This window comes from Pristiophorus japonicus, chromosome 1, assembly GCF_044704955.1.
Source record: "Pristiophorus japonicus isolate sPriJap1 chromosome 1, sPriJap1.hap1, whole genome shotgun sequence".
NCBI lineage: Eukaryota > Metazoa > Chordata > Chondrichthyes > Pristiophoridae > Pristiophorus > Pristiophorus japonicus.
In genome coordinates this window covers 227,343,142-227,370,493 of record NC_091977.1, presented here as the reverse complement: position 1 = coordinate 227,370,493, position 27,352 = coordinate 227,343,142, and the positions used below count along the sequence as shown (strand labels likewise).

Below are 27,352 nucleotides of genomic sequence, written 5' to 3'. Positions count from 1 at the left end.
AGCACTGTTTATAAGCCGGCCCCTAAGGCCTGTTCCTCACTCTGGAGTGTCTTAATAAAGACTGAGGTCACTGTTACTTTAACCTCCCTGTGTGCAGCCTCATCTGTGTTAGGAACACAATAAAGATGATTGTTTTGCAAGATAAAAAACGAGTAAAAAAAATGAATGAAAAGGGATCAATTTAGTCTGCTTTCACCTCGAGTACCATACATACCCTGAGTCAGCACTTCCAGCTATGATTGTTACCGGTAGTGTGGTTCCTGCTAAGGAACAGTCTGCAATGCAATAGTCTATTCTCAAACGGTGAAACAGGAATCTCTGTTTAATTTTGGATGCTGTAGAATCAATAGTGAGAATAACAATGTTTGATTTACTGAAATACAATAGCATTTATTTGTGATTTTTCTGGCGCTGTGGGAATGGAGCACAGTCTAACGGTTATTAAACACTCAGGCCTCTAAGCCTCCTTGAAAAAATGCATCCCTGGCCCAAGACCGCTCAAAGTGGAGGAGAAGCATCCGGGAAGGTGCCAAACACCTCGAGTCTTTTCGCCGGATGCAAGCGGAAGCCAAGCGCAAACAGTAGAAGGAGCTCACGACAACCCAAGCACCCCCACCCAACAGTCCCTTCAACCATCACTTGCCCCACCTGTGACAGAAACTGTAGGTCCCGCATTGGACTCATCAGTCACCTGAGAACTCATATTAGTGTTGAAGCAAGTCATCCTCGACTCCGAGGGACTGCCTAAGAAGAACTGCCGAAGGACTGCCCAGATTAGCACAGCCGGGTTAGATGCAGAGCAAAGCTCGCTGTGCTTGGCTCCAATGATGTGCCTTACCCTCCAACCTCGGTAGAACATCACCTACTTCGCCAGTGTGACATTTTCCCCCTTTCCATAATTAGCCATCCTGTGTCCTGTCTAACCGAGATCGCCAATTTAATGCTACTTTGCGTATAAAGGGGGCAAAACTGCCCTGCACCCCGATTGGGGGCAGTAACCAGCTAGGGCTGGGACTTTCTGCATCCGGCGCAGAATTCCCGCTCCCGCCACTGAATTGGGCTTACTGCCCCTCAAAGGAAGTGGAGTGCAATCTCGTGTGCTCCACTTCCTTTAGGGGCAGTTCCTGGGGTGCCACTGGGCCAAGGACTGCAGCGCTATGCTTAAAGGGGAGGACCGCTGTGCATTTGCAAGGCTTCTGATGGCCACCACTAGGCCACCAGGGCAGCATGGGACTGAGCCTGCAGCCCGGCTCCCAAAATGGAGTGCCGGGCTGCACGATGGCGGCATATATTGGAGCCGACCCAAAAGTCGGCAAACCAGCAAGGCATTGGTGTCCACCCCTTTAAGTCCCGCACCAAGGTCAGAAGTTGGCCAGCTTCGCGACACGCAAAGCTTGTGTTGACATCCACTCGTGCCAGCCTTGCGGGGCGCGGGGCAATTTCCCCCGCAGAGCGTTAAGGGGTCAGCGCGGGGCAGTGAGGGGTCGCTGCACACGCCGATGATGTCATTGCCAATTGTGTGGTGGCCCAGGGTGCTATCCGTGCCTCCACAAACTCCCGGGCAATTTCCCGGGAGCCGGTAGTGCCCCCTGGAGGCGCTAACGGGCCTCGAAAATTGGAGTAATTTTGCCCCCATAGTTTTGTACCATGGGCACATGTTAACCAAGAACTGGCCAAACTACTTTCACAATCGAATTCTTCATCAATCTGGGTGGGATTCAAAGCCGGGCTTTGTACACTCACTTGTGCACAGGCCATTCCTAAAGAAACAGTGATCAAAATTCGGTACTGCCGCTTTTGAGGTGGTGTCACTGCCTGAGTGCTGATTTTACCGCCCAAAGATGAGAGAGCAGCGCTAAAACATGGCGTTGCACACTTACCCTTGGGCAGGAGCTCAGGAGGTCTACTGAATTTGGAAATGGGATGCTGCCGCCATGCTAGCTGGAAAACGGGAAGTAAAGGGAAGAAAGAAAATAAACTCCAAACATCTCTGACCCGCATGCAAATTTCCCCACTGTTACAACTAATAAAAAAAAAATGAAGAAATAAATAAAGAAAAAACTTACCTTACTCTCTGGCTGATTCCGCCCGAGTTACGCTGTTTACTCACCACTTTTTCCAAGCTGTAAGAATGCCTGCCGGGAAGGCAGACGTTCAAACTAAATATTGCGATAGAGGAACAAGGAGGCATTGCACAGCATAGCGTTTGCTCTTGGCAACTCTGCCAAAGAGCTAACTAAATTTCTGCGCAAGCGTGGACATTTACTGTCGAAGGTAGGCCTTTGCTACCCGTTAGCCACCTCCTGCGCACGGTAACGGGTGGCAGTAGAAACTGAATTTCGACCTCACAGCATTTTATTGACAACTAACCTGATGTTTGTGCCCACACTTGTATTCTATGGAGGCTTTCATCCAAGATATACTCTGTTCTCCTCTTCTTTTCCATATGAGAGTTTCTTGAGCATGCTCCTTCTTTAAGTAAATATTTAGCGATCCAGTTCCGATTCCATACATGTGGTAGAAGAACGTCAGACACTGGTCACCAGTGAATCTGCGCAGTTGCCATGACAACAAACGTGCATTGTATCCATGCCTCATATGAGAGGCCTCAATGTACATGTAGTGCCCTAAATAAAAGATTTTTAATAGGTCAGATTGCAGGCATCCCACTCTGAAACAAAACCCTTGTTCTTGGGAAATATAATCCCTACTTACTGCCCTTTAGTTAATATTAATGATCAGGACTACAAGTGATAGCAACATTGTCTCACCCCTCCCTATCTTTGTAACCTCCTCCAATGCCACAAACCTCCGAGATCTCTGTGCTCCTTCAATTCTGGCCTCTTGCACATTCTCGATTTGAATCACTCCACCACTGGCAGCCATTTCTTCAGTTGCCTCGGCCCTAAGCTCTGAAATTCCCTCCCTCAACCTCTCTATCTCTTTACCTCTCTCTCCTCCTTTAAGAGGCTCCTTAAAACCTACCTCTTTGACCAAGGTTTAGGTCACCTGTCCTAATAATCTCCTTATATGGCTGGCTGTTTGATATCGCTCCTGCAAAACTCTTTGGGACATTTTACTATGTTAAAGGTGCTATATAAATATAAGTCACTTTAATTCCCCGCTCCACTCCCACTCTAACCTCTCCATCCTCGGCCTCTTACACTGTTCCAATGAAGCTCGAGGAACAGCCTTTTGAGTTCAACAATTTCTGATCATAACCATTGCCACCATTTTTTCGGACGCCAGCTGTAGTTGATTCTGCTATTCCAAGTTGCTTCTAATTTTTTTGGCACCATGCAGGTCATTCAAAATACTGTGCATGTGCGGTTTTTGTATTGAAAAGCCAGCAAGCCAACTACACAGGATCCCAGGAGTGCTGCACGGCCATGCTTACGAGGAACATTGCTCTAGATCTATCTTTTGTTTCTTTACTTGTCCCATTACCACCCTCTTTCACCTACACCATCATACCTTTTGTCATTTAATCTCTCCTGCCTTCCACCCTATCACAGACCTTCCCTTTAGTTCTTTCCTCCCCTCCCCCCCTTTCCCTGCACCTATTTGAAAGGTCATCGACCTGAAACGTTAACTCTGTTTCTCTCTCCACAAATGCTGCCTGATCTGTTGAGTGTTTTCCAGCCTTTTTTGATTTTATTTCAGACCTCCAGCATCCGCAGTATTTTGCTTTTCTATAAATGCAAGTTGTTGTTGTTGTATTTTAACAGTTATTATATAATGAATTTTATCCTTCCTTCCTTTCAAATATTATCCAAGGAAATATAATCTATTCATTTAATGCCTGAGCCCAACTTTTGAGGTTTAATGGTGAATTCCACTCAGACCAGGGGCTGTGGAGGGCAGAGGGAGAGGGGGAAGAAGGGAAAGAGAAATAGACTGTGTGAAATACTTCCAATTCAAGACAAGTCATCAAAACATCTCCTCTCAGTTCCCCCAGTGTGAAGTGTAGAACTGAGCCAGACAGTTCAGGAGAGTTCTTGGGCTGTGCTGACTTTGATGGTCTGTGTTATGATTGGCCTCAGCATTCCTGAACTCGGGAGGGGGCGGGGTTGGGGAGGCAACTTCCATCTGCTCCTGGCTACTATCCAGGTATCCTTGCTGGAAGGTTGTAAGTGTGTGTAATTTGGATGAGGAAAGGATGAAGAAAGGATCAGGCTCCACTGTGAAAGTTCACACGGTTGAACAGGTAAAATTATCACTCACCTGTGATGAATTATTACTTGGATAAGTTACAAGAGGACAGCTTGAACCTTACCCAGTACAAGACTGTGCCGTCAGGAGGGGAGGGATGAGATTCTTGGTGTGTCTGCCCTGAGATTAGATGGTCTAAATTGTGCCTTTCTAAAGACAGCCTTATGGAATCTTGTAATTTAAGTTCTGATGGCTGGAAAAGCGCACACTTGGCTGACTTCATCCAACTTTGGTTTGGCTTCTGGTGTGCTGCCATTTCCATTGAGCGGTGGTCAGTGTTGCTTTAATGATAGTCATGGGGGTCACAATTGACCAGAAACTTAACTGGGCCAGCCACATAAATACAGTGGCTACAAGTGTAGGTCAGAGGCTGGGTATTCTGTGGCGAGTAACTCACCTCCTGACTCCCCAAAGCCTTTCCACCATCTGCAAGATATAAGTCAGGAGTGTGATGGAATACTCTCTACTTGCCTAGATATGCGCAGCTCCAACAATAATTAAATAATTCAACACCATTCAGGACAAAGCAGCCCACTTGATTGGCACCCCATCCACCACCTTAAACACTCACTCCCTCCACCACCAGCGCACCGTGGCTGCAATATGTACCATCTACAAGATGCACTGCAGCAACGTGCCAAGGCTTCTTCAAAGCATCTCCTAAACCCACGACCTCTAGCACCTAGAAGGACAAGGGCAGCAGGCGCATGGGAACACCACCACCTCCATGTTTCCCTCCAAGTCACACATCATCCTGACTTGCAAATATATCGCTGTTCCTTCATTGTTACTGGGTCAAAATCCTGGAACTCACCACCTAACAGCACTGGGCGTACCTTCACCAGATGGACTGCAGCCATTCAAGAAAGTGGCTCAATGAAGTACTTTTGAAGGTAATTACTGTTCTAATGTAGGAAATGCGGCAGCCAATTTGCGCACAGCAAGGTCCCACATTTTCAAGGTCAACTAGGAATGGGCCATAATTGCTGGCCTCGACAGCAAAGCCCACATCCCGTGAATTAATTAAAAACAATACTCTAATTAAGGTCTCCTTGCATCACATACCATTCCCTGGCCAAGGGAATGCGCAAGCAAGTGTTCCCAGACTACTGCCAGTGCCACTTTGTGACCAAGGTCCCAGGTGTGCATGAGGTGACTTATCCTGCAATTTACCTTCCATCCCTCTGGGGAGGCAACTTCCATCTACTCAGTGATTCGCATTGATCAAGATCTGAAAGCAGAGGCAGATCAGGAGCACAATCCCAATTCATACTTACCCACACCACGATGGATTAACATATTGATCCACTGAACACTTGTGGTAGCACAACACCTGGAATCTGAACCACATTTGCCTGCATGATCTCAGGACATCCCAAAGCACTTTACAGTCAATGAAGTACTGTTGAAGTGTAATCACTGTTGTAATGTAGGAAACATGGCAGCCAATTTGCACACAGCAAGATCCCATGAACAGCGACGTGATAATGATCAGTTTTAGTGATGGTTGAAGGATAAATATTGGCTAGGAAGCCGGAGAGAACTCCCCTGCTCTTCTTCAAAATAGTGGCCATGGGATCATTTACGTCCACCCGAGAGGACAGACAGGGTCTTAGTTTAAAAGATGGCACCTCCGACGGTGCAACGTTCCCTCAGTAATGCACTGGAGTGTCAGCCTAGATTTGTGCTCAAGTCTCTGGTGGGACTTGAACCCACAACCTTCTGGCTCAGAAAATCAGACCTAAAGGCCGCGGAGACAAGGGGAAGGGCATGGGAGATGGAGAAACAAAGAAAACCTTTAAGTAACAGTAATAACTTACATTTATATAGCTCCTCTAATGTAATGAAAAGTCTCAAGGTGCTTCACAGGAGCGATCAGCAAACAAACTTTGACAGTGAGCCACAGAAAGAGATATTAGGAGAGCTTGGTCAGAGAGGTAGGTTTTAAAGGGCGTCTCCTCGCCTATCAAAAACCCACCAGCTCCTACGCAAAATAAGAGAAGAAAACTGATAAGAGACACCGGTCTTATATTTCAGATATATAACATCTGCCGTATTTTACCTTTTGTGTATGAAGCACACCGTGAATGGAAGCAGCACACACATGCAAGGTGCCTGATACCAGGTGTGTGGCGACAGAGCCCTCTGGGCTCTCCTAGTCACACAGACAGACTGACTCCCAGCAAACAAGATTATCAGTGCTTAACTTCCAACTACAGCTAATAAATACCAGCCTCAGATCAGACGATTGTAAGAATTCGGCGAAAACACCGACAGCAAAAGCATAAACTTTTGGACTTTAAGTTTTGAACATTCTTGATACATTTGCTATTACTGCAGAGAAGCAGACAGCCTGACTTAGGACAGGTTCAAACATGTTCCACAGGAATATATGTCAGGTGGGCAGATGATGGATCAGTGGCTGAAATGGCAGGAAGATGGTTGATGGGAGGGGCCTTTTGTCATGTAATTAGTGAGAGATCAAGAAGATTGGTCGGTGCTCAAGACACAAAGGAAGCTTTTCGACCACCCAGACTTGTTGGAGCTGTTATAGATTATACTTGTATTTACTCTGTACAGCCACCAGAGGGCTCATCCCCTGGAGTCCCAAGGGATCCCACAATCCCTTGGCAGCACAGGTATTTAAGGAGGCTTCACAGGTTGGAAAGGCACTCTGGAGACCTGCAATAAAAGACTAAGGTCACACTTTACTTTGAGCTCACAGTGTTCAGTCTGACTCTATCTCCAAACACAACAACTGGCGATGGGATACAGATAGCAAACCCAAAGATGCAGAGAACAGTGGGCAACCTGGAGATATTCTCAGAGGGAGATGATTGGGAAACCTTTGTGGAGCGATTCGACCAATACTTCGTGGCCAACGAGCTAGATGGGGAAGAGAGTGCTGCCAAACGAAGGCCGATCCCCCTCACCGTCTGTGGGGCACCAACATATAGCCTCATGAAGAATCTGCTCACTCCAGCGAAACCCACGGAGAAATCGTACAGCAATTTGTGCACACTGAGCCGAAAGCATTTGAATCTGAAGGAAAGCGTTCTGATGGTGAGGTACCAGTTCTACACCTACAAAAGGTCTGAAGGCCAGGAAGTGGCGAGTTATGTCGCCGAGCTAAGACGCCTTGCAGGACATTGCGAATTTGAAGGACATTTGGAGCACATGCTCAGACTTTTTCGTACTTGGCATTGGCCACAAAACCATTCTTCACAAACTTTTGACTGTAGAGACCCCAACCTTGAGTAAGGCCATAGCAATAGCCTAGGTGTTCATTGCCACCAGTGACAATATGAAGCAAATCTCTCAGCACACAAGTGCTGCTACAAGTACTGTGAACAAAGTGATGGTGGTTTCGAATCGTAACGTGCGCGGCAGGTCACACTTACCTGCAGCTACACGTCTGCAGATGTCTCAGAGTCCACCATAAAGGATGATGAATGCAAGGCCATTAACACCTTGTTGGCGCTGCAGGGGTGATCATCATTTCCATTCAAGCCGATTCAAAGAGTACGTTTGCAAGGGCTGTGGAACAATGGGACACCTCCAACGAGTGTGCAGGCGAGCTGCTAAGCCTGTTAAACCTGCAAACCACCACGTTGCAGAGGAGGACAGACCCACGGAGGATCACGACTAACCTGAGCCTCAGATCGAGGAGGCAGAGGTACATGGGGTGCACACATTCACCACGAATTGTCCCCCAATAATGCTGATTGTTGAAGTAAATGGACTCCCGGTGTCAATGGGAGCTGGACACGGGCGCGAGCCAGTCCATCATGGGCAAAAAGACTTTCGAAAGGTTGTGGTGCAACAAGGCCTCAAGGCCAGTCTTAACTCCAGTTCACACGAAACTAAGAACTTACACAAAAGAACTGATTCCTGTAATTGGCAGTGCTACCGTAAAGGTCTCCTACGATGGAGCGGTGCACAAGCTACCACTCTGGGTGGTGTCGGGCATTGGTCAAATGCTGCTCAGCAGGAGCTGGCTGGGAAAGATACGCTGGAACTGGGACAACGTCCGAGCGCTATCGCCCACTGACGACAGTTCGTGTGCCCAGGTCTTAAACAAATTTCCTTCGCTGTTCGAACCAGGCATCGGGAAATTCCAAGGAGCAAAAGTGCAGATCCACCTAATTCCGGGGGAGCGACCCATCCATCAGAAGGCGAGAGCAGTACCGTACACGATGAGAGAAAGGATAGAGATTGAGCTAGGCCGGCTGCAAAGAGAGGGCATCATTTCCCCGATCGAGTTCAACGAGTGGGCCAGTCCTATTGTCCCAGTCCTCAAGGGAGATGGCACTGTCAGAATCTGTGGTGATTATAAAGTAACTATCAATTGTTTCTCCCTGCAGGATCAATACCCTTACCAAAAGCTGACGACTTCTTTGCAACGCTGGCGGGAGGAAAGACATTCACGAAGCTGGATCTGACTTCAGCCTACATGATGCAGGAACTGGAGGAATCATCGAAGGCCCTCACCTGCATCAACACGCACAAAGGTCTTTTTGTTTGTAACAGATGCCCATTTGGAATCCGATCAGTGGCGGCGATATTCCAGAGAAACATGGATAGTTTACTGAAGTCGGTCCCGCGGTCTTCCAGGATGACATCTTGGTTACAGGTCGGAACACAGTCGAGCATCTGCACAACCTGGAGGAGGTTCTTAGTCGACTCAACAGTGTGGGGCTCAGGTTAAAATGCTCGAAGACGGAGGCAATCGAGAACACACCGAGGCCACAGAACGATCGTTTCTAGGACTCCTGAACTACTTTGGTAACTTCTTACCGGGTCTCAGCACACTGTTAGAACCACTGCATGTCTTACTACAAAAAGGGGACGATTGGGTTTGGGGTAAAAGCCAAGAAAATGCCTTTGTAAAAGCGAGAAAATTGTTATGCTCGAACAAATTGCTTGTGTTGTATGATCAATGTAAGCGTTTGGTACCAGCATGTGATGCGTCGTCATGTGGCATTGGGTGTGTATTGCAGCAAGCTAATGATTTCGGGAAACTGCAATCGGTTGCTTATGCATCCAGGAGTCTGTCTAAGGCTGAGAGAGCCTACAGCATGATTGAGAAAGAAGCGTTAGCGTGTGTCTATGGGGTAAAGAAAATGCATCAATACCTGTTTGAGCTAAAATTCGAATTGGAAACTGGCCATAAGCCACTTATATCCCTGTTCTCCGAGAAAGGGATAAATACCAATGCATCGGCCCACATTCAGAGATGGGCGCTCACGTTGTCCGCATACAACTATTCCATCCGTCACAGGCCACGCACAGAAAACTGCACCAATGCTCTCAGTAGGCTGCCATTGCCATTGGGGGTGGAAATGGCGCAACCCGCAGATCTCGCCATGGTTATGGAAGCATTTGAGAGTGAGCAATCACCCGTCACTGCCCGGCAGATCAAAACCTGGACAAGCCAGGACCCCTTATTATCTCTAGTCAAAAGCTGTGTGCTTCACGGGAGCTGGTCCAGTGTCCCTGTGAAATGCAGGAAGAGATAAAGCCGTTCCAGCGGTGCAAAGATGAAATGTCTATACAGGCAGACTGCCTTCTGTGGGGCAATCGAGTAGTGGTCCCCAAGAAGGGCAGTGACACCTTCATCAATGACCTCCACAGTACCCACCCAGGCATCGTAATGATGAAAGTGATAGCCAGATCCCACGAGTGGTGGCCTGGTGTCGATGCGGACTTAGAGTCCTGCGTTCACAGATGTAATACATGCTTGCAATTAAGCAATGTACCCAGGGAGGCTCCGCTAAGTTTATGGTCTTGGCCCTCCAAACCATGGTCTAGGGTACACGTCGACTATGCAGGCCTGTTCTTGGATAAAAGTTCCTTGTGGTTGTAGACACGTACTTCAAGTGGATTGAATGTGAGATAATGTTGGCTAGCACGTCCGCTGCCACTACTGAAAGCCTGCGGGCCATGTTTTTCCCACCGATGTCCTGGTGAGCGACAACGGGCCATGTTTTACCAGTGCTGAGTTCAAAGAATACATGACCCGTAACGGGATCAAACATGTCACATCTGCCCTGTTTAAACCAGCGTCCAATGGTCAGGCAGAGAGAGCAGTGCAAACCATCAAGCAAGGCTTGAAAAGGGTAACTGAAGGCTCACTGCAGACTCGCCTAGCCTGAGTCCTGCTTAGCTACTGCATGAGACCCCACTCACTCACTGGAATCCCACCTGCTGAACTGCTCATGAAAAGAGCACTTAAGACAAGGCTCTCATTAGTTCACCTGATCTACATGAACAGGAAGAGAGCAGGCGGCTTCAACAAAGTGCATACCATGATAGTGCAAATGTGTCACGCAAGATTGAAATCAATGATCCTGTATTTGTATTAAATAATGGACAAGGTCCCAAGTGGCTTCCAGGCACTGTCTTGGCCAAAGAGGGGAGCAGGGTGTTTCTGGTCAAACTTTCAAATGGACTCATTCACCGGAAACACTTGGACCAAATCAAACTCAGATTCACGGTCTATCCTGAGCAACCCACCTTGGACCCTACCTTTTTTGATCCCCCAACATACACACCAGTGGCAACCGGCACCACGGTTGAACATGAAGCAGAACCCATCATCCACAGCAGCCCTGCAGGGCCCAACACACCAGGCTGCCCAGCAAGGCCAATTGCACAGCAGCCCAGCGAGGGCCCAACAAATGATTCAACAACACCAGCCTTCACACTGTGTCGATCAACCAGGGCAAGAAGGGCCCCAGATCGACTCACATTGATACACTATTGACTTTGGGGGGGGGGTGCGGGGGAGTTTTGTTATATTGTATTTACTCTGTACAGCCACCAGAGGGCTCATAGAAAAAAAACATAGAAAATAGGTGCAGGAGCAGGCCATTCAGCCCTTCTAGCCTGCACCGCCATTCAACGAGTTCATGGCTGAACATGAAACTTCAGTACCCACTTCCTGCTTTCACGCCATACCCCTTGATCCCCCGAGTAGTAAGGACTTCATCTAACTCCCTTTTGAATATATTTAGTGAATTGGCCTCAACTACTTCCCGTGGTAGAGAATTCCACAGGTTCACCACTCTCTGGGTGAAGAAGTTTCTCCTTATCTCGGTCCTAAATGGCTTACCCCTTATCCTTAGACTGTGACCCCTGGTTCTGAACTTCCCCAACATTGGGAACATTCTTCCTGCATCCAACCTGTCCAAACCCGTCAGAATTTTAAACGTTTCTATGAGGTCCCCTCTCACTCTTCTGAACTCCAGTGAATACAAGCCCAGTTGATTCAGTCTTTCTTGATAGGTCAGTCCCACCATCCCGGGAATCAGTCTAGTGAATCTTCGCTGCACTCCCTCAACAGCAAGTATGTCCTTCCTCAAGTTAGGAGACCAAAACTGTACACAATACTCCAGGTGTGGCCTCACCAAGGCCCTGTACAACTGTAGCAACACCTCCCTGCCCCTGTACTCAAATCCCCTCGCTATGAAGGCCAACATGCCATTTGCTTTCTTAACCGCCTGCTGTACCTGCATGCCAACCTTCAATGACTGATGTACCATGACACCCAGGTCTCGTTGCACCTTCCCTTTTCCTAATCTGTCACCATTCAGATAATAGTCTGTCTCTCTGTTTTTACCACCAAAGTGGATAACCTCACATTTATCCACATTATACTTCATCTGCCACGCATTTGCCCACTCACCTAACCTATCTAAGTCACTCTGTAGCCTCATAGCATCCTCCTCGCAGCTCACACTGCCACCCAACTTAGTGTCATCCGCAAATTTGGAGATACTACATTTAATCCCTTCGTCTAAATCATTAATGTATAATGTAAACAGCTGGGGCCCCAGCACAGAACCCTGCGGTACCCCACTAGTCACTGCCTGCCATTCCGAAAAGTACCCATTTACTCCTACTCTTTGCTTCCTGTCTGACAACCAGTTCTCAATCCACGTCAGCACACTACCCCCAATCCCATGTGCTTTAACTTTGCACATTAATCTCTTGTGTGGGACCTTGTCGAAAGCCTTCTGAAAGTCCAAATATACCACATCAACTGGTACTCCTTTGTCCACTTTATTGGAAACATCCTCAAAAAATTCCAGAAGATTTGTCAAGCATGATCTCCCTTTTACAAATCCATGCTGACTTGGACCTATCATGTCACCATTTTCCAAATGCGCTGCTATGACATCCTTAATAATTGATTCCATCATTTTACCCACTACTGAGGTCAGGCTGACCGGTCTATAATTCCCTGCTTTCTCTCTCCCTCCTTTTTTAAAAAGTGGGGTTACATTGGCTACCCTCCACTCGATAGGAACTGATCCAGAGTCAATGGAATGTTGGAAAATGACTGTCAATGCATCCGCTATTTCCAAGGCCACCTCCTTAAGTACTCTGGGATGCAGTCCATCAGGCCCTGGGGATTTATCGGCCTTCAATCCCATCAATTTCCCCAACACAATTTCCCGACTAATAAAGATTTCCCTCAGTTCCTGGGAGCACAGGTATTTAAGGAGGCACAGGTTGGAGAGGCACTCTGGAGGCCTGCAATTAAAGACGAAGGTCACACTTTACTGTGAGCTCACAGTGTTCAGTCTGACTCTTCCTCGATACACAACAGGAGCCTTATCCAGGAAACAGCCCAGTAACAAAGGAACAGACCAAAGACATGATTCAGTGCTCTTTAGTTGGACTTCCTCAGGCGAAGGACTGATTTTTGGCACGAGGAAATGAGAAGCATTTTGCAGGTATAAGAGTGGCAGTTTTTGGCTGCCATCTCTCTCTCTCTCCTCCTCTACGCTTGCTCGCTTCGATCAATGCACAAGGACCGAGAACTCCGTCTGGGATGGAGAGAATAAACACCATCTGCGAGCGAAGAGAGCCTCGCTACTTCGACTGGGAAGCTGACCTTGAGACTGGACCTGAATACCACAGATTGGTACAGAACCAGAAGATACGCCTCATTGGGAAAAGCAGCGAGTAAGCCAGAGGGGTAATTGATGAGCATTTATCCCAGCCCACACATCTTTAAGACCATCGCATAGTGTGAAAGGGTGTCGTGTGTCCCAACCAAGCCTTAGCGGCTTAGTGGGGAGATTTTTGCATGGATCGTAAGCGTACGCACATTCTGTTGGACAGATTCGGTGGCGTACTCTTGAATCCGAGCATGGGTGTTTTAGTCGTGGGTACTTCGCGTTAGGGGCCTGTTCAGACGGGCCAGCGTTGTGTGTTGTACTGTGTTTGTTTGTTTTACACCATCAGGGTGTGTTTTACTGGGTGTAAGTGTGTGCTTTAACTTGAATAAAAGCATTGTGATGGTTGAGACCGAAAGACGTGGCTATAACTGTGTATTTCTGTTCACTACTATAATTGCGGTATCTAGAACTATTATAAGGGGGGTGATTCGAAACCACCAAGGGCAAAACCACTTACACTACGCTGTATTATGTGGCAACTGTAAGCAAAATGTGCAGCACCAAATTCAAGTGTAATATAGAAACCATCTCAGAGATTGAATTTCACACCACCCTCGCTCAAAATAGACATGCAAAACAATTTATAATTGTTGCTTAATCTATAGTGCTGTAGCTTAGGACTCGCAAGACAGAGGCCATGAGTTCAAATTCCACCATGGCAATTTGTGAAATTTAATACTTATAAATCTGGTAATTAGTGGCCTAACACCAGAAAATGATAATTAAAAATGTGGGATTATCATTAGTAATGTCCTGGCAAGGGAAACCTGCCAGCCTTACTCAGTCTTACCCATGCTTGATCCAAGTTGATTCTAAGTGCCTTCTGAGATGGCTTAGCAAGCCAAATAATCATAACAGAACAGATAACCCTGCAAAGTCCTCCTCACCAAGCTGGAAGATCTGGCTCACACACCAATCAAGCAACAACAACAACTTGCATTTATACAGTGCCTTTAATGTTGTAAAACATCCCAAGGTGCTTCACAGAAGCGTTATCAAATCCAATTTGACACCGAGCCACTTAAGGAGATATTGGGACAGGTGACCAAAAGCTAGGACAAAGAGATAGGTTTTAAGGAGTGCCTTAAAGGAGGAGAGAGTGGTAGGGAGCTGAAGATATTTAGAAAGGGAACTCCAGAGCTGAGGCACAGGCAACTAAAGGCACGGCTGTCAATGGTGGAGTGCTGAAAATCGAGGATGCACAAGAGGCCAGAATTGGCAGAGCATAGAGATTCTGGCGGATTGTAGAGTTGGAGGAGGTTACAGAGATAGGGAGGAGGGGTGAGGACATGGAGGGATTTGAACGCGAGGATGAGAATTTTGATATCGAGGCATTGCTGGACCGGAAACCAATATAGGTCAGCAAGCACAGGGGTGATGGGGAAATGGGACTTTATGCGAGTTAGGATACGGGCAGCAGAGATATTGCAGCTCATAGAAAAATGATTCTATGAGTTTTCTACTTAGAGAAGTAAGGATTTCTCAATGTCCAAGATAATAATTGACAGTCAGTCTTATTTTTCCCACCAGGTTTTGGCCACTTATTAAACAAGAAAAGATTCTTAACTTGTTCATGCTTGGCTGGCATGTGCTAAGGGGAAAGAGACAAAAAGTAGTACAGCTGCTTTAAGAACACTCCTTGAATTACAACTCACCTACCCCTGTAGTGTGATCTCCTTTTGGACCTGTATAGGATGTTGGTGTTGCACCACCTCTTCTGTACCAATTGCTTTTGTCCTTTTGATCCTGAATGAATCCACAATTATCCTCATCAAAATTGCACTTCCCTGGAACAGCTAGCCAGGAACCTGCAAAATAAAGAACCTCCTCAAACCCTCAAACTATAAAGATTTCCAAAAATAAAATATTTTATTCTACCCCTCCTCCCTGTGCAACATTTTTATTTTTAATGATGCGGTCTAAACATATTTTCTCATAAAGAGTAACATTTTATTGAATGTATGTGGATCATTGTGAGGGATGGTAGTGCTGGGGAAGTGTCAGAATCAAGCACTCCCCAGGTCAGAGGTCACACTTTTAAGGCCCGGATTCTAGAGTAGTTGTCATGAGGTGGTACTTTACCCCAGAGAATAGTGGACCTCTGGAACAGGCTGCCGGCGGACGCCAAATTCGGCAAGTTATTTGAAAGCAAGAGCTGCACCTGTTTCTCGCTGGGGCGGAGAGTCCAGAGACCCACATGTGCTTAAAGTTTATGGGTTGCTGCTTGAGAAATGCAATCAAGACCTTGCGTACAAAAGCACCTGGAAGAACACCCTTGCTACACCAGGCATCTTCGTACTGTGAGCGGAACTGCCAGCTTAGTGCCAACATGCGCCAAGGAAGGATATACTTGCCATAGAGGGAGTGCAATGAAGGTTCATTAGACTGATTCCTGGGTTGAGGCAATTTATCTATGAGGAGAGATTGAGTAGACTAGGCCTATAATTTCTTAAAGTTTAGAAGAATAAGAGGTGATCCCACTGACACATATGAAATTCTTACAGGGCTTAACAGGGTAGATGCTGAGAGGTTGTTTCCCCTGGCTGGGGAATCTAGAACTAGGGGGCCACAGTCTCAGAATAACGGCTCGGCCATTTAGGACTGAGATGAGGAGAAATGTCTTTATTCAAAGGGTTGTGAATCATTAGAATTCTCTGTCCATTGAGCTGTAGATGTCCAGTCATTGGGCTGGATTTTCGGCTTTTGAGATTTTGGGGCATGACTGGCGGCGGGGCGGGCCTGATACCACCTGGAAAAAGTTTGCGTCCCAGTCTGCAAAATTCGAGAAAAAAATGAGGTTCCATGATCGGGGGCGCAAAATCACCCGTTACACAAGGAAGCTTTTGTGCCGCAGCCGAAAATCGCGGCGTTAAAAATGTTTTGTTAATTTAAGGAACTTATTGTTGCTCAGTGCCCTGCAACATAACGTTATACATTGTCTGGGTTTATTTTGGGTGGGGGGAGTTTTTGTTACTTTGTTTTAGTAAAATTTATGATTCATCTTTTGCCATTGGTGTCTTGTGTATTAAGAACATAAGAACACAAGAAATAGGAGCAGGAGTAGGCCATACGGCCCCTCGAGCCTGCTCTGCCATTTAATGCGATCATGGCTGATCCGATCATGGACTCAACTCCACTTCCCTGCCTGTTCTCCATAACCCCTTATCCCCTTATCGTTTAAGAAACTGTTTATTACTGTCTTAAATTTATTCAATGTCCCAGCTTCCACAGCTCTATGAGGCAGCGAATTGCACAGATTAACAACCCTCTGAGAGAAGAAATTTCTCCGCATCTCAGTTTTAAATGGGTGGCCCCTTAATCTAAGATCATGCCCCCTAGTTCTAGTCTCCCCCATCAGCGGAAACATCCTCTCTGCATCCACCTTGTCAAGCCCCCTCATAATCTTATACGTTTTGATAAGATCACCTCTCATTCTTCTGAATTCCAATGAGTAGAGGCCCAACCTACTCAACCTTTCCTCATAAGTCAACCCCCTCATCTCCGGAATCAACCTTGTGAACCTTCTCTGACCTGCCTCCAAAGCAAGTATATCCTTTTGTAAATATGGAAACCAAAACTGCACACAGTATTCCAGGTGTGGCCTCACCAATACCCTGTATAACTGTAGCAAGGCTTCCCTGCTTTTCTACTTCATCCCCTTTGCAATAAAGGCCAAGATTCCATTGGCCTTCCTGATCACTTGCTGTACCTGCATACTAACCTTTTGTGTTTCATGCACAAGTACCTCCAGGTCCCGCTATACTGCAGCACTTTGCAACCTTTCTCCATTTAAATAATAACTTGCTCTTTGATTCTTTCTGCCAAAGTGCATAACCTCACACTTCTTTTCCTCCCATCTTTGTATCGTCAGCAGACCTGGCTACGTTACACTCAGTCCCTTCCTCCAAGTCGTTAGTAAAGATTGTAAATAGTTGGGGTCCCAGCACTGATCCCTGCAGCACCCCACTGGTTACTGATTGCCAACCCGAGAATGAACCATTTATCTTGACTCTCTGTTTTCTGTTCGTTAGCCAATCCTCTATTCATGCTAATATATTACCCCCAGCCCCATGAACTTTTATCTTGTGCAGTAACTTTTTATGGCACCTTGTCAAATACCTTCTGGAAGTCCAAATACACCACATCCACTGGTTCCCCTTTATCCACCCTGTTCGTTACATCTTCAAAGAATTCCAGCAAATTTGTCAAACATGACTTCCCCTTCATAAATCCATGCTGACTCGGCCTGACCGAATTATGCTTTTCCAAATGTCCTGCTACTGCTTCTTTAATACTGGACTCCAACATTTTCCCAACCACAGATATTAGGCTAACTGGTCTACAGTTTCCTGCTTTTTGTCTGCCTCCTTTTTTAAATAGGGGCGTTACATTTGCAGTTTTCCAATCTGCTGGGATCTCCCCAGAATCCAGGGAATTTTGATAAATTACAACCAATGCATCCACCACCCCTACAGCTACTTCTCTTAAGACCCTAGGATGCAAGCCATGAGGTCCAGGGGATTTATCAGTCTTTAGTCCCATTATCTTACTGAGTACCACCTCCTTAGTGATTGTGATTGTGTTAAGTTCCTCCCCCCACCATAGCCCCTTGACTATCCACTGTTGGAATATTGTTAGTGTCCTCTACCCTAAAGACTGATACAAAATATTTGTTCAGAATTTCTGCCATCTCCATGTTCCTCATTACTAATTCCCTGGTCTCGTCCCCTAAGGGACCAACATTTACTCTAGCCACTCTTTTCCTTTTTATATACCTGTAGAAACTCTTGCTATCTGTTTTTATATTTTGTGCTATTCTTCCAACGTTCACCGGAGATGCGCCTTTATGGGGGCGCATAGCGTGTCCAGTATTAGCTCCATCCCTCAGTCCTCCATTGTGGAGAACCAGTCCATTATGAGCTGGCGACATACGACTCTTGGTCCGGCAGCATCACCACACTGCCTCCCTCGTGGATGGTGAGGCTATTCAATGGGGGCCATGCCAGGCTCCTCTTTGTCATCCTCCTTCTCCTAGCTGGGCATGCGATCTCCACTGGTGATGCCTGGCCCCTCATGATGGCCAAGTTGTACAACATGCAGCACACCACAATGAATGTGGATACCTGTTGAGGGGAGTATTGGAGGCTGTCTCCAGAGCGGTCCAGGCATTGGTCTGCCTGTAGGAGATGGTATATCTCTGTCAGCACATCTTTTCGGAAGCGTAGCCTTCTCACACACTGCTCCTCAGAGAGCTGGAGGTGTGAGTGTTGGTGCCTGTAAACCCGTGGGGAGTAAACCCTCCTCCCCAGACATCTTCAGCCTCTCCTCATCCTTGGCCTGACATGGCCAAGAGCCCTTCTTCCAGCTCGACGCCACCTGGCAATACCATGGAGTATGATATGTTGGCAAACTAGTAATGCCCCCATTAAATTCTCTTACTGAAGTTGTAAGGGCACTGTAAAGGCAGATAAAAGTGACGTTTGCAAGTCAGAGCTTCACGCAGCATGATGTGTGCAACCGTATCAGTCAATGTGACCTACGATATAGGAGCCTCATCCCTTCATTTAAATATGCCAATACCACCTGCTGCACCCTGGGAACGCCTGGTTTTTCAGACGTTTCCTGGGGCGGGCATTAAATGAGGCGTTGGGGAGGAATTTTACATCCGGGGCGGTAACGGAGCATTTCATGACAATTGACGTCATGATCTCAGTGAAAATAGAGGTCGGGGCGGTAAGCTTTTGCACTGCCGCAAATCATGAGCCGAATTTGCCGGCCGGGCGATAAAAGTTGGATGCCCGGAGTTACGCCTAAAAACACCATTTACCGCTTCTCCGGAAAGCAAACTGAAGCACAACCGAGCCAAAATTCTTGAGTATATTTAAGACAGAGATTTTTTGGATTCTAAGGGAATCAAGAGATATGGGCAGGAAGGTAGAGTTGAGGTAAAAGATCAGCCATGATCTTATTAAATGGCACAGCAGGCTTGAAGGTCTGAGTGGCCTACTCCTGCTCCTATTTCTTATGTTCTTACATGTGATATTCTAGGTATCATATCATTGGACGATTTTATTTTGTTGGTGTAGCCATGGTAACAGTTATTGCCATCTTGTTTGTGTCATACACTATTGTGACGTGTAGGAGGAATAAATATTTATGCCGTATTTTTGTAATTACCGCCTTAGCAAAGTCTGTACCTCCAGGGATCCGGCAGTCTCCTTGGCTCACTGTGACATCATCCAGTGCTACCATTCCGCAGTTCCAGAAATTCTTACAAACACTGAGAAAAACTATCTGGAAACAAAATAAAACAAACAGCGCTTCAGTAAACTTCAGCAGCATTCGCAAGCATTCTTCTATCTGAGACCGACTTTTCCGCTTATTAGCGATCCATACTGTACTTCTTCCAAGTTTTTGTGCTGTAAGCCTTTGAGATTCAGGTTTGTAAATGCGATATCAAACCCCAGGCAAGACAGAACATGATTGCAACAGAAAGTTCAGGGAGGACTTTATTTTAAATGTATATAAATGGTATAGGAACAGGAGGAGGCCATTCAGCCCCTCGAACCTGTTCCACCATTAAATTAGATCATGGTTGATATGTAACTTAACTCCATCGATATCCCTTAATATCCCTTAATATCTCTTGCCTAACAAAAATATATCACTCTCAGTTTTGAAATTTTCAATTGACCCCCAGCCTTAATAGCTTTTGGGAGAGAGTTCCCGATCTCCACTACCCTTTGTGTAAAGAAGTGCTTCCTGACATCACCCCTGAATGGCCTAGCTCTAATTTTAAGGTTATGCCCCCTTGTTCTGGACTCCCCAACCAGAAGTAATAGTTTCTCTCTATCTACCCTAATGTAGGAAACACAGCAGCCAATTTGCGCAGAGCAAGATCTGATAAACAGCAATGAAATAAATGACCAGATAATCTGTTTTTTTCGTGATGTTGGTTGAGTGATAAATATTGACCATGACAACTTCCCTACCCTTTTTCAACCAGTACCATTAGATGTTTTACGCCCACCTAAGAGGTTGGACAAGGCCTTGGTTTAACATCTCAGGGAGAAATTGGCCTGGTTTGTGCCTCCCCTTAGCGCCTACGGGGCACAGTAATGGGGCGCTAAGGGGTTACCAACTGGGCACGGCGAATTCACCGACCCCCGTGAACTTTCCTGGCGGTTTTGCACTGGTGCTAACACTTACCACCTCGCTCTCTTGCGCCCTGTAGATCATGATGTATCCAGTGCGCAGCGCCCCATTACTGCCCCGGATGTGATATTCACTCCCGCCCCCAACAGTGACAGCTGCAGGAGGCCTTGTTACCTCAGCTGGCCGCTTGGGGAGCGATATATAAAGGTAGTGGTGGTCAGGTAGGGCAATATTTATTACTTTTCCCAGTCTGGTCCCTTCTTATTTCTTTTGACCCCTCGATTCCTCAGCCCAGCACTCTCTTAGAGTGCTTGGGGCTGTTAAGCATGTAGAACAGGTCCTGTGGCCCAACAGAGACAGACTGAACATTGATTGAACCCATCACTGGCCCTTCCCTTTAAGCGAGGGAAGGAGCCTCCGAAGACGGAAAATGCCGCAACCGCCTCATTTTAGCGCTCTAAGAACATAAGAACATAAGAAATAGGAGCAGGATTTGTTCAGAGTTTCTGCCATCTCCATGTTCCTCATTACTAATTCCATGGTCTCATCCTCTAAGGGACCAACATTTACTTTAGCCACTCTTTTCCTTTTTATATACCTATAGAAACTCTTGCTATCTGTTTTTATATTTTGTGCTAGTTTACTTTCAGAGTCTATCTTCCCTTTCTTAATCATTTTTTGTATGCAAGTTGGCTGCTGCATTTCCTACATTACATAGAAACATAGAAACATAGAAAATAGGTGCAGGAGCAGGCCATTCGGCCCTTCGAGCCTGCACCACCATTCAATATGATCATGGCTGATCATGCAACTTCAGTACCCCACTCCTGCCTTCTCTCCATATCCCCTGATCCCTTTAACCGTAAGGGCCACATCTAACTCCCTTTTGAATATATCCAACAAACTGGATTCAACAACATTCTGTGGGAGAGAATTCCATAGGTTCACAATTCTCAGGGTGAAAAAGTTTCTCCTCATCTCGATCCTATATAGTTTACCCCTGGGGCCCCAGCTGTTTACATTGCACATTAATGATTTAGACAAGGGGATTAAATGTAGTATCTCCAAATTTGCGGATGACACTAAGTTGGGTGGCAGTGTGAGCTGCGAGGAGGATGCTATGAGGCTGCAGAGTGACTTGGATAGGTTAGGTGAGTGGGCAAATGCATGCAGATGAAGTATAATGTGGATAAATGTGAGGTTATCCACTTTGGTGGTAAAAACAGAGAGACAGACTATTATCTGAATGGTGACAGATTAGGAAAAGGGGAGGTGCAACGAGACCTGGGTGTCATGGTACACCAGTCATTGAAGATTGGCATGCAGGTACAGCAGGCGGTTAAGAAAGCAAATGGCATGTTGGCCTTCATAGCGAGGGGATTTGAGTACAGGGGCAGGGAGGTGTTGCTACAGTTGTACAGGGCCTTGGTGAGGCCACACCTGGAGTATTGTGTACAGTTTTGGTCTCCTAACTTGAGGAAGGACATTCTTGCTATTGAGGGAGTGCAGCGAAGGTTCACCAGACTGATTCCCGGGATGGCGGGACTGACATATCAAGAAAGACTGGATCAACTGGGTTTGTATTCATTGGAGTTCAGAAGAATGAGAGGGGATCTCATAGAAACGTTTAAAATTCTGACGGGTTTCGACAGGTTAGATGCAGGAAGAATGTTCCCAATGTTGGGAAAGTCCAGAACCAGGGGTCACAGTTTAAGGATAAGGGGTAAGCCATTTAGGACCGAGATGAGGAGAAACTTCTTCACCCAGAGAGTGGTGAACCTTAGGGATTCTCTACCACAGAAAGTTGTTGAGGCCAATTCACTAAATATATTCAAAAAGGAGTTAGATGTAGTCCTTACTACTAGGGGGATCAATGGGTATGGCGAGAAAGCAGGAATTGGGTACTGAAGTTGCATGTTCAGCCATGAACTCATTGAATGGCGGTGCAGGCTCGAAGGGCCGAATGGCCTACCCCTGCACCTATTTTCTATGTTTCTATGTTTCTATGTTATCCTTAGACTGTGACCCCTGATTCTGGATTTCCCCAACATTGGGAAAATTCTCCCTGCATCTAACCTGTCCAATCCCGTCAAAATTTTATATGCTTCCATGAGATCCCCTCTCATTCTTCTAAATTCCAGTGAATATAAGCCTAGTCGATCCAGTCTTTCTTCATATGTCAGTCCTGCCATCCCGGGAGACAGTCTGGTGAACCTTTGCTGCATTCCCTCAATAGCAAGAACATCCTTCCTCAGATTAGGAGACCAAAACTGTACACAATACTCAAGGTGTGGTCTCACCAAGGCCCTGTACAACTGCAGCAAGACCTCCCTGCCCCTGTACTCAAATCCTCTCGCAATGAAGGCCAACATACCATTTGCTTTCTTAACTGCCTGCTGTACCTGCATGCCTACTTTCAATGACTGATGTACCATGACCCCCAGGTCTCGTTGCACCTCCCCTTTTACTAATCTGTCACCATTCAGCTAATATTCTGCCTTCATGTTTTAGCCACCAAAGTGGATAACTTCACATTTATCTACATTATACTGCATCTGCCATGCATTTGCCCACTCACCTAACCTGTCCAACTCACCCTGCAGCCTCTTAGCAACCTCCTCACAGCTCACACTGCCACCCAGCTTAGTGTCATCTGTAAACTTGGAGATATTACATTCAATTCCTTTGTCTAAATCATTAATATATATTGTAAATAGCTGGGGTCCCAGCACTGAACCTTGCGGTACCCCATGAGTCACTGCCTGCCATTCTGCAAAGGATCCGTTTATTCCCACTCTTTGCTTCCTGTCTGCCAACCAGTTCTCTATCCACGTCAATACATTACCCCCAATACCATGTGCCTTAATTTTGCACACTAATCTCTTGTGTGGGACCTTGTCAAAAGCCTTTTGAAAGTCCAAATACACCACATCCACTGGTTCTCCATTATCCACTCTACTAGTTACATCCTCAAAAAATTCTAGAAGATTTGTCAAGCATGATTTCCCTTTCATAAATCCATGCTGACTTGGACCGATCCTGTCACTGCTTTCCAAATGTGCTGCTATTTCATCTTTAATAATTGATTCTAGCATTTTCCCCACCACCAATGTCAGGCTAATCGGTCTATAATTCCCTGTTTTCTCTCTCCCTCCTTTTTTAAAAAGTGGGGTTACATTAGTTACCATCCAATCCATAGGAACTGATCCAGAGTCCATGGAATGTTGGAAAATAACCACCAATGCATCTACTATTTCTAGGGCCACTTCCTTAAGTACTCTGGGATGCAGACTATCAGGCCCTGGGGATTTATCGGCCTTCAATCCCATCAATTTTCCTAACACCATTTCCTGACAATAAGGATTTCCCTCAATTCCCTTAGTTCCTCCTTCTCTCTGAACCCTCAGTCCCCTAGTATTTTCAGGAGGTTATTTGTGTCTTCCTTAATGAAGACAGAACCAAAGTATTTGTTCAATTGGTCTGCCATTTCCTTGTACCCCATTATGAACTCACCTGATTCTGACTGCAAGGGACTACATTAGTCTTCACTAATCTTTTTCTCTTCACATATCTATAGAAGCTTTTGCAGACAGTTTTTATGTTCCCTGCAAGCTTACTCTCATACTCTTTTTTCCCCCCTCCTAATTAAACCCTTAGTCCTCCTCTGCTGAATTCTAAATTTCTTCAAGTCCTCAGGTTTGCTGCTTTTTCTGGCCAATTTATATGCCTCTTCCTTGGATTTAACACTATCCCTAATTTCCCTTGTTAGCCACAGTTGAGCCACCTTCCCCCTTTTATTTTTACACCAGACAGGGATGTACAATTGTTATAGTTCATCCATGTGATCTTTAAATGTCTGCCATTGCCTATCTAGCGTCAACCCTTTAAGTATCATTCGCCAATCTATCCTAGCCAATTCACATCTCATACCATCGAAGTTACCTTTCTTTAAGTTCAGGACCCTAGTCTTTGAATTAACTGTGTCACTCTCCATTTAATGAAGAATTCTACCATATTATGGTCACTCTTCCCCAAGGGGCCCTGTACAACAAGATTGCTAATGAATCCTCTCTCATCATACAAGACCCAGTCTAGGATGGCCTGCTTTCTAGTTGGTTCCTCGACATAGCGGTCTAGAAAACTGTTATATATGTAAACCTGTAAATACCTTGTTTAACCACCAGAGGGCTCATCCCCTGGAGTCCCAAATGATCCCACAATCCCTTGGGAGCACCTGTACATAAGGAGGCCTCACAGACTGAAGAGGCATTCTGGAGGCCTGAGTAAAGGACTACGGTCACACGTTACTTTGAGCTCATAGTATCTGGTCAGAATCTTTATGCAGACATAACAACTGGTGACAAGATACAGATAATGAACCCCACCACAACAATGCAGAGAACCATGGGCATCCTGGAGAAATTTTCAGAGGGAGATGATGGGGAAACCTTCGTGGAGCAACTCGACCAATACTTCGTGGCCAATGAACTGGAAGGAGAAGTGAACGCTGCCAAATGAAGGGCGATCCTCCTCACCATTTGCGGGGCACCAACGTATGGCCTCATGAAAAATCTGCTCGCTGCAGCGAAACCCACAGAGAAGTTGTACGATGATTTGTGTACACTGATCTGGAAGCATCTAAACCCGAAGGAAAGTGTTCTGATGGCGAGGTACCGTTTCTATACGTACAAGAGGTCTGAAGGTCAGGAAGTGGCAAGCTACGTCGCCGAGCTAAGGCGCCATGCAGGACATTCCGAATTTGAAGGACACTTGAAGCACATGCTCAGGGACTTCTTTGTACTTGGCTTTGGCCCTGAAGTAATACTTTGCAAACTTTTGACTGTAGAGACCCCAACCTTGAGTAAAGTCATAGCGATAGCCCAGGCGTTCATTGCCACCAGTAACAATACCAAACAAATCTCTCAGCACACGAGTGCTGTTGCAAGTACTGTGAACAAAGTAATATTGTTTTCGAATCATAACATACAGGGCAGGACTTACATGCCTGCAGCTGCACGTCCGCAGATATCTCAGAGTCTACCATCAAGAGTGGTGAATACAAGGCAATTAACACCTTTTGGCACTGTGGGGGTAATCATCACTTCCATTCATAGAAAAATAGAAACATAGAAAATAGGTGCAGGAGTAGGCCATTCGGCCCTTCGAGCCTGCACCGCCATTCAATGAGTTCATGGCTGAACATGCAACTTCAGTACCCCATTCCTGCTTTCTCGCCATACCCCTTGAACCCCCTAGTAGTAAGGACGACATCTAACTCCTTTTTGAATATATTTAGTGAATTGGCCCCAACAACTTTCTGTGGTAGAGAATTCCTAAGGTTCACCACTCTCTGGGTGAAGAAGTTTCTCCTCATCTCGGTCCTAAATGGCTTACCCCTTATCCTTAGACTGTGACCCCTGGTTCTGGATTACCCCAACATTGGGAACATTCTTCCTGCATCTAACCTGTCTAAACCCGTCAGAATTTTAAACGTTTCTATGAGATCCCCTCTCATTCTTCTGAACTCCAGTGAATACAAACCCAGTTGATCCAGTCTTTCTTGATATGTCAGTCCCGCCATCCAGGGAATCAGTCTGGTGAACCTTCGCTGCACTCCCTCAATAGCAAGAATGTCCTTCCTCAAGTTAGGAGACCAAAACTGTACACAATACTCCAGGTGTGGCCTCACCAAGGCCCTGTACAACTGTAGTAACACCTCCCTGCCCCTGTACTCAAATCCCCTCGCTATGAAGGCCAACATGACATTTGCTTTTTTAACCGCCTGCTGTACCTGCATGCCAACCTTCAATGACTGTTGTACCATGACACCCAGGTCTCATTGCACCTCCCCTTTTCCTAATCTGTCACCATTCAGATAATAGTCTGTCTCTCTGTTTTTACCACCAAAGTGGATAACCTCACATTTATCCACATTATACTTCATCTGCCATGCATTTGCCCACTCACCTAACCTATCCAAGTCACTCTGCAGCCTCATAGCATCCTCCTCGCAGCTCACACTGCCACCCAACTTAGTGTCATCCGCAAATTTGGAGATACTACATTTAATCCCCTCGTCTAAATCATTAATGTACAATGTAAACAGCTGGGGCCCCAGCACAGAACCTTGCGGTACCCCACTAGTCACTGCCTGCCATTCTGAAAAGTACCCATTTACTCCTACTCCTTGCTTCCTGTCTGCCAACCAGTTCTCAATCCACATCAGCACACTACCTCCAATCCCATGTGCTTTAACTTTGCACATTAATCTCTTGTGTGGGGCCTTGTCGAAAGCCTTCTGAAAGTCCAAATACACCACATCAACTGGTTCTCCCTTGTCCATTCATGCCGCTTCAAAGGATACATTTGCAAGGGCTGTGGAACAATGGAACACCTCCAATGTATGTGCAGGCGAGCTGCAAACCCTGCTAATCCTGCAAACTACCATTTTGCAGAGGAGGACAGATCCACGGTGGATCACAATGAACCAGAGCCTCAGACCGAGGAGGCAGAGGTATAGGGGGTGCACACATTTATCACAAAGTGTCTCCCGATAATGCTGAAGGTTGAATTAAATGGACTCCTGGTGTCAATGGAGCTAGACATGGGCACAAGCCAGTCCATAATGAGCAATAAGACTTTCAATAAACTTTGGTGCAGCAAGGCCTCAAGGCTAGTCCTGACTCCCATTCGGACTAAACTGAGAATGTACCCAAAGGAACTGATTACCATAATCGGCAGTGCTACCGTAAAGGTCTCCTACGATGGAGCGGTGCACAAATTACCACTCTGGGTGGTACCGGGCGATGGCCTCACGCTGTTCGGCAGTAGCTAGCTGGAAAAGATACACTGGAACTGGGACGACGTTCGAACGCTCTCGTCCGTCGACGACACTTCATGTGCCCAGCTCTTAAACAAGCTCCCCTCGTTGTTCGAACCGAGTATTGGGAAGTTCCAAGGAGCAAAAATGCAGATCCATTTGATTCCGGGGGCGTGACCCATCCATCACAAGGTGA

General features: G+C 46.3%; 1 protein-coding gene across 2 annotated transcripts in view; it reads right to left on the bottom strand.

Annotated features, from left to right (window-relative positions):
• The window catches only part of mamdc2a (MAM domain containing 2a), a 171,825-nt gene that overhangs the window by 23,906 nt on the left and 120,567 nt on the right, over positions 1-27,352 (bottom strand). Inside the window, exons 10-12 of one of the 2 annotated variants that reach the window (XM_070887412.1) lie at positions 19,379-19,475; positions 14,837-14,989; positions 2,371-2,627 (exon numbers count right to left, since the gene is read on the bottom strand). In XM_070887412.1, coding sequence (XP_070743513.1) covers positions 2,371-2,627; positions 14,837-14,989; positions 19,379-19,475 — 507 coding nt within the window. Of the gene's footprint in view, positions 1-2,370; positions 2,628-14,836; positions 14,990-19,378; positions 19,476-27,352 lie in introns of those variants that run through there. The other variant, XM_070887422.1, reaches the window with a different exon arrangement.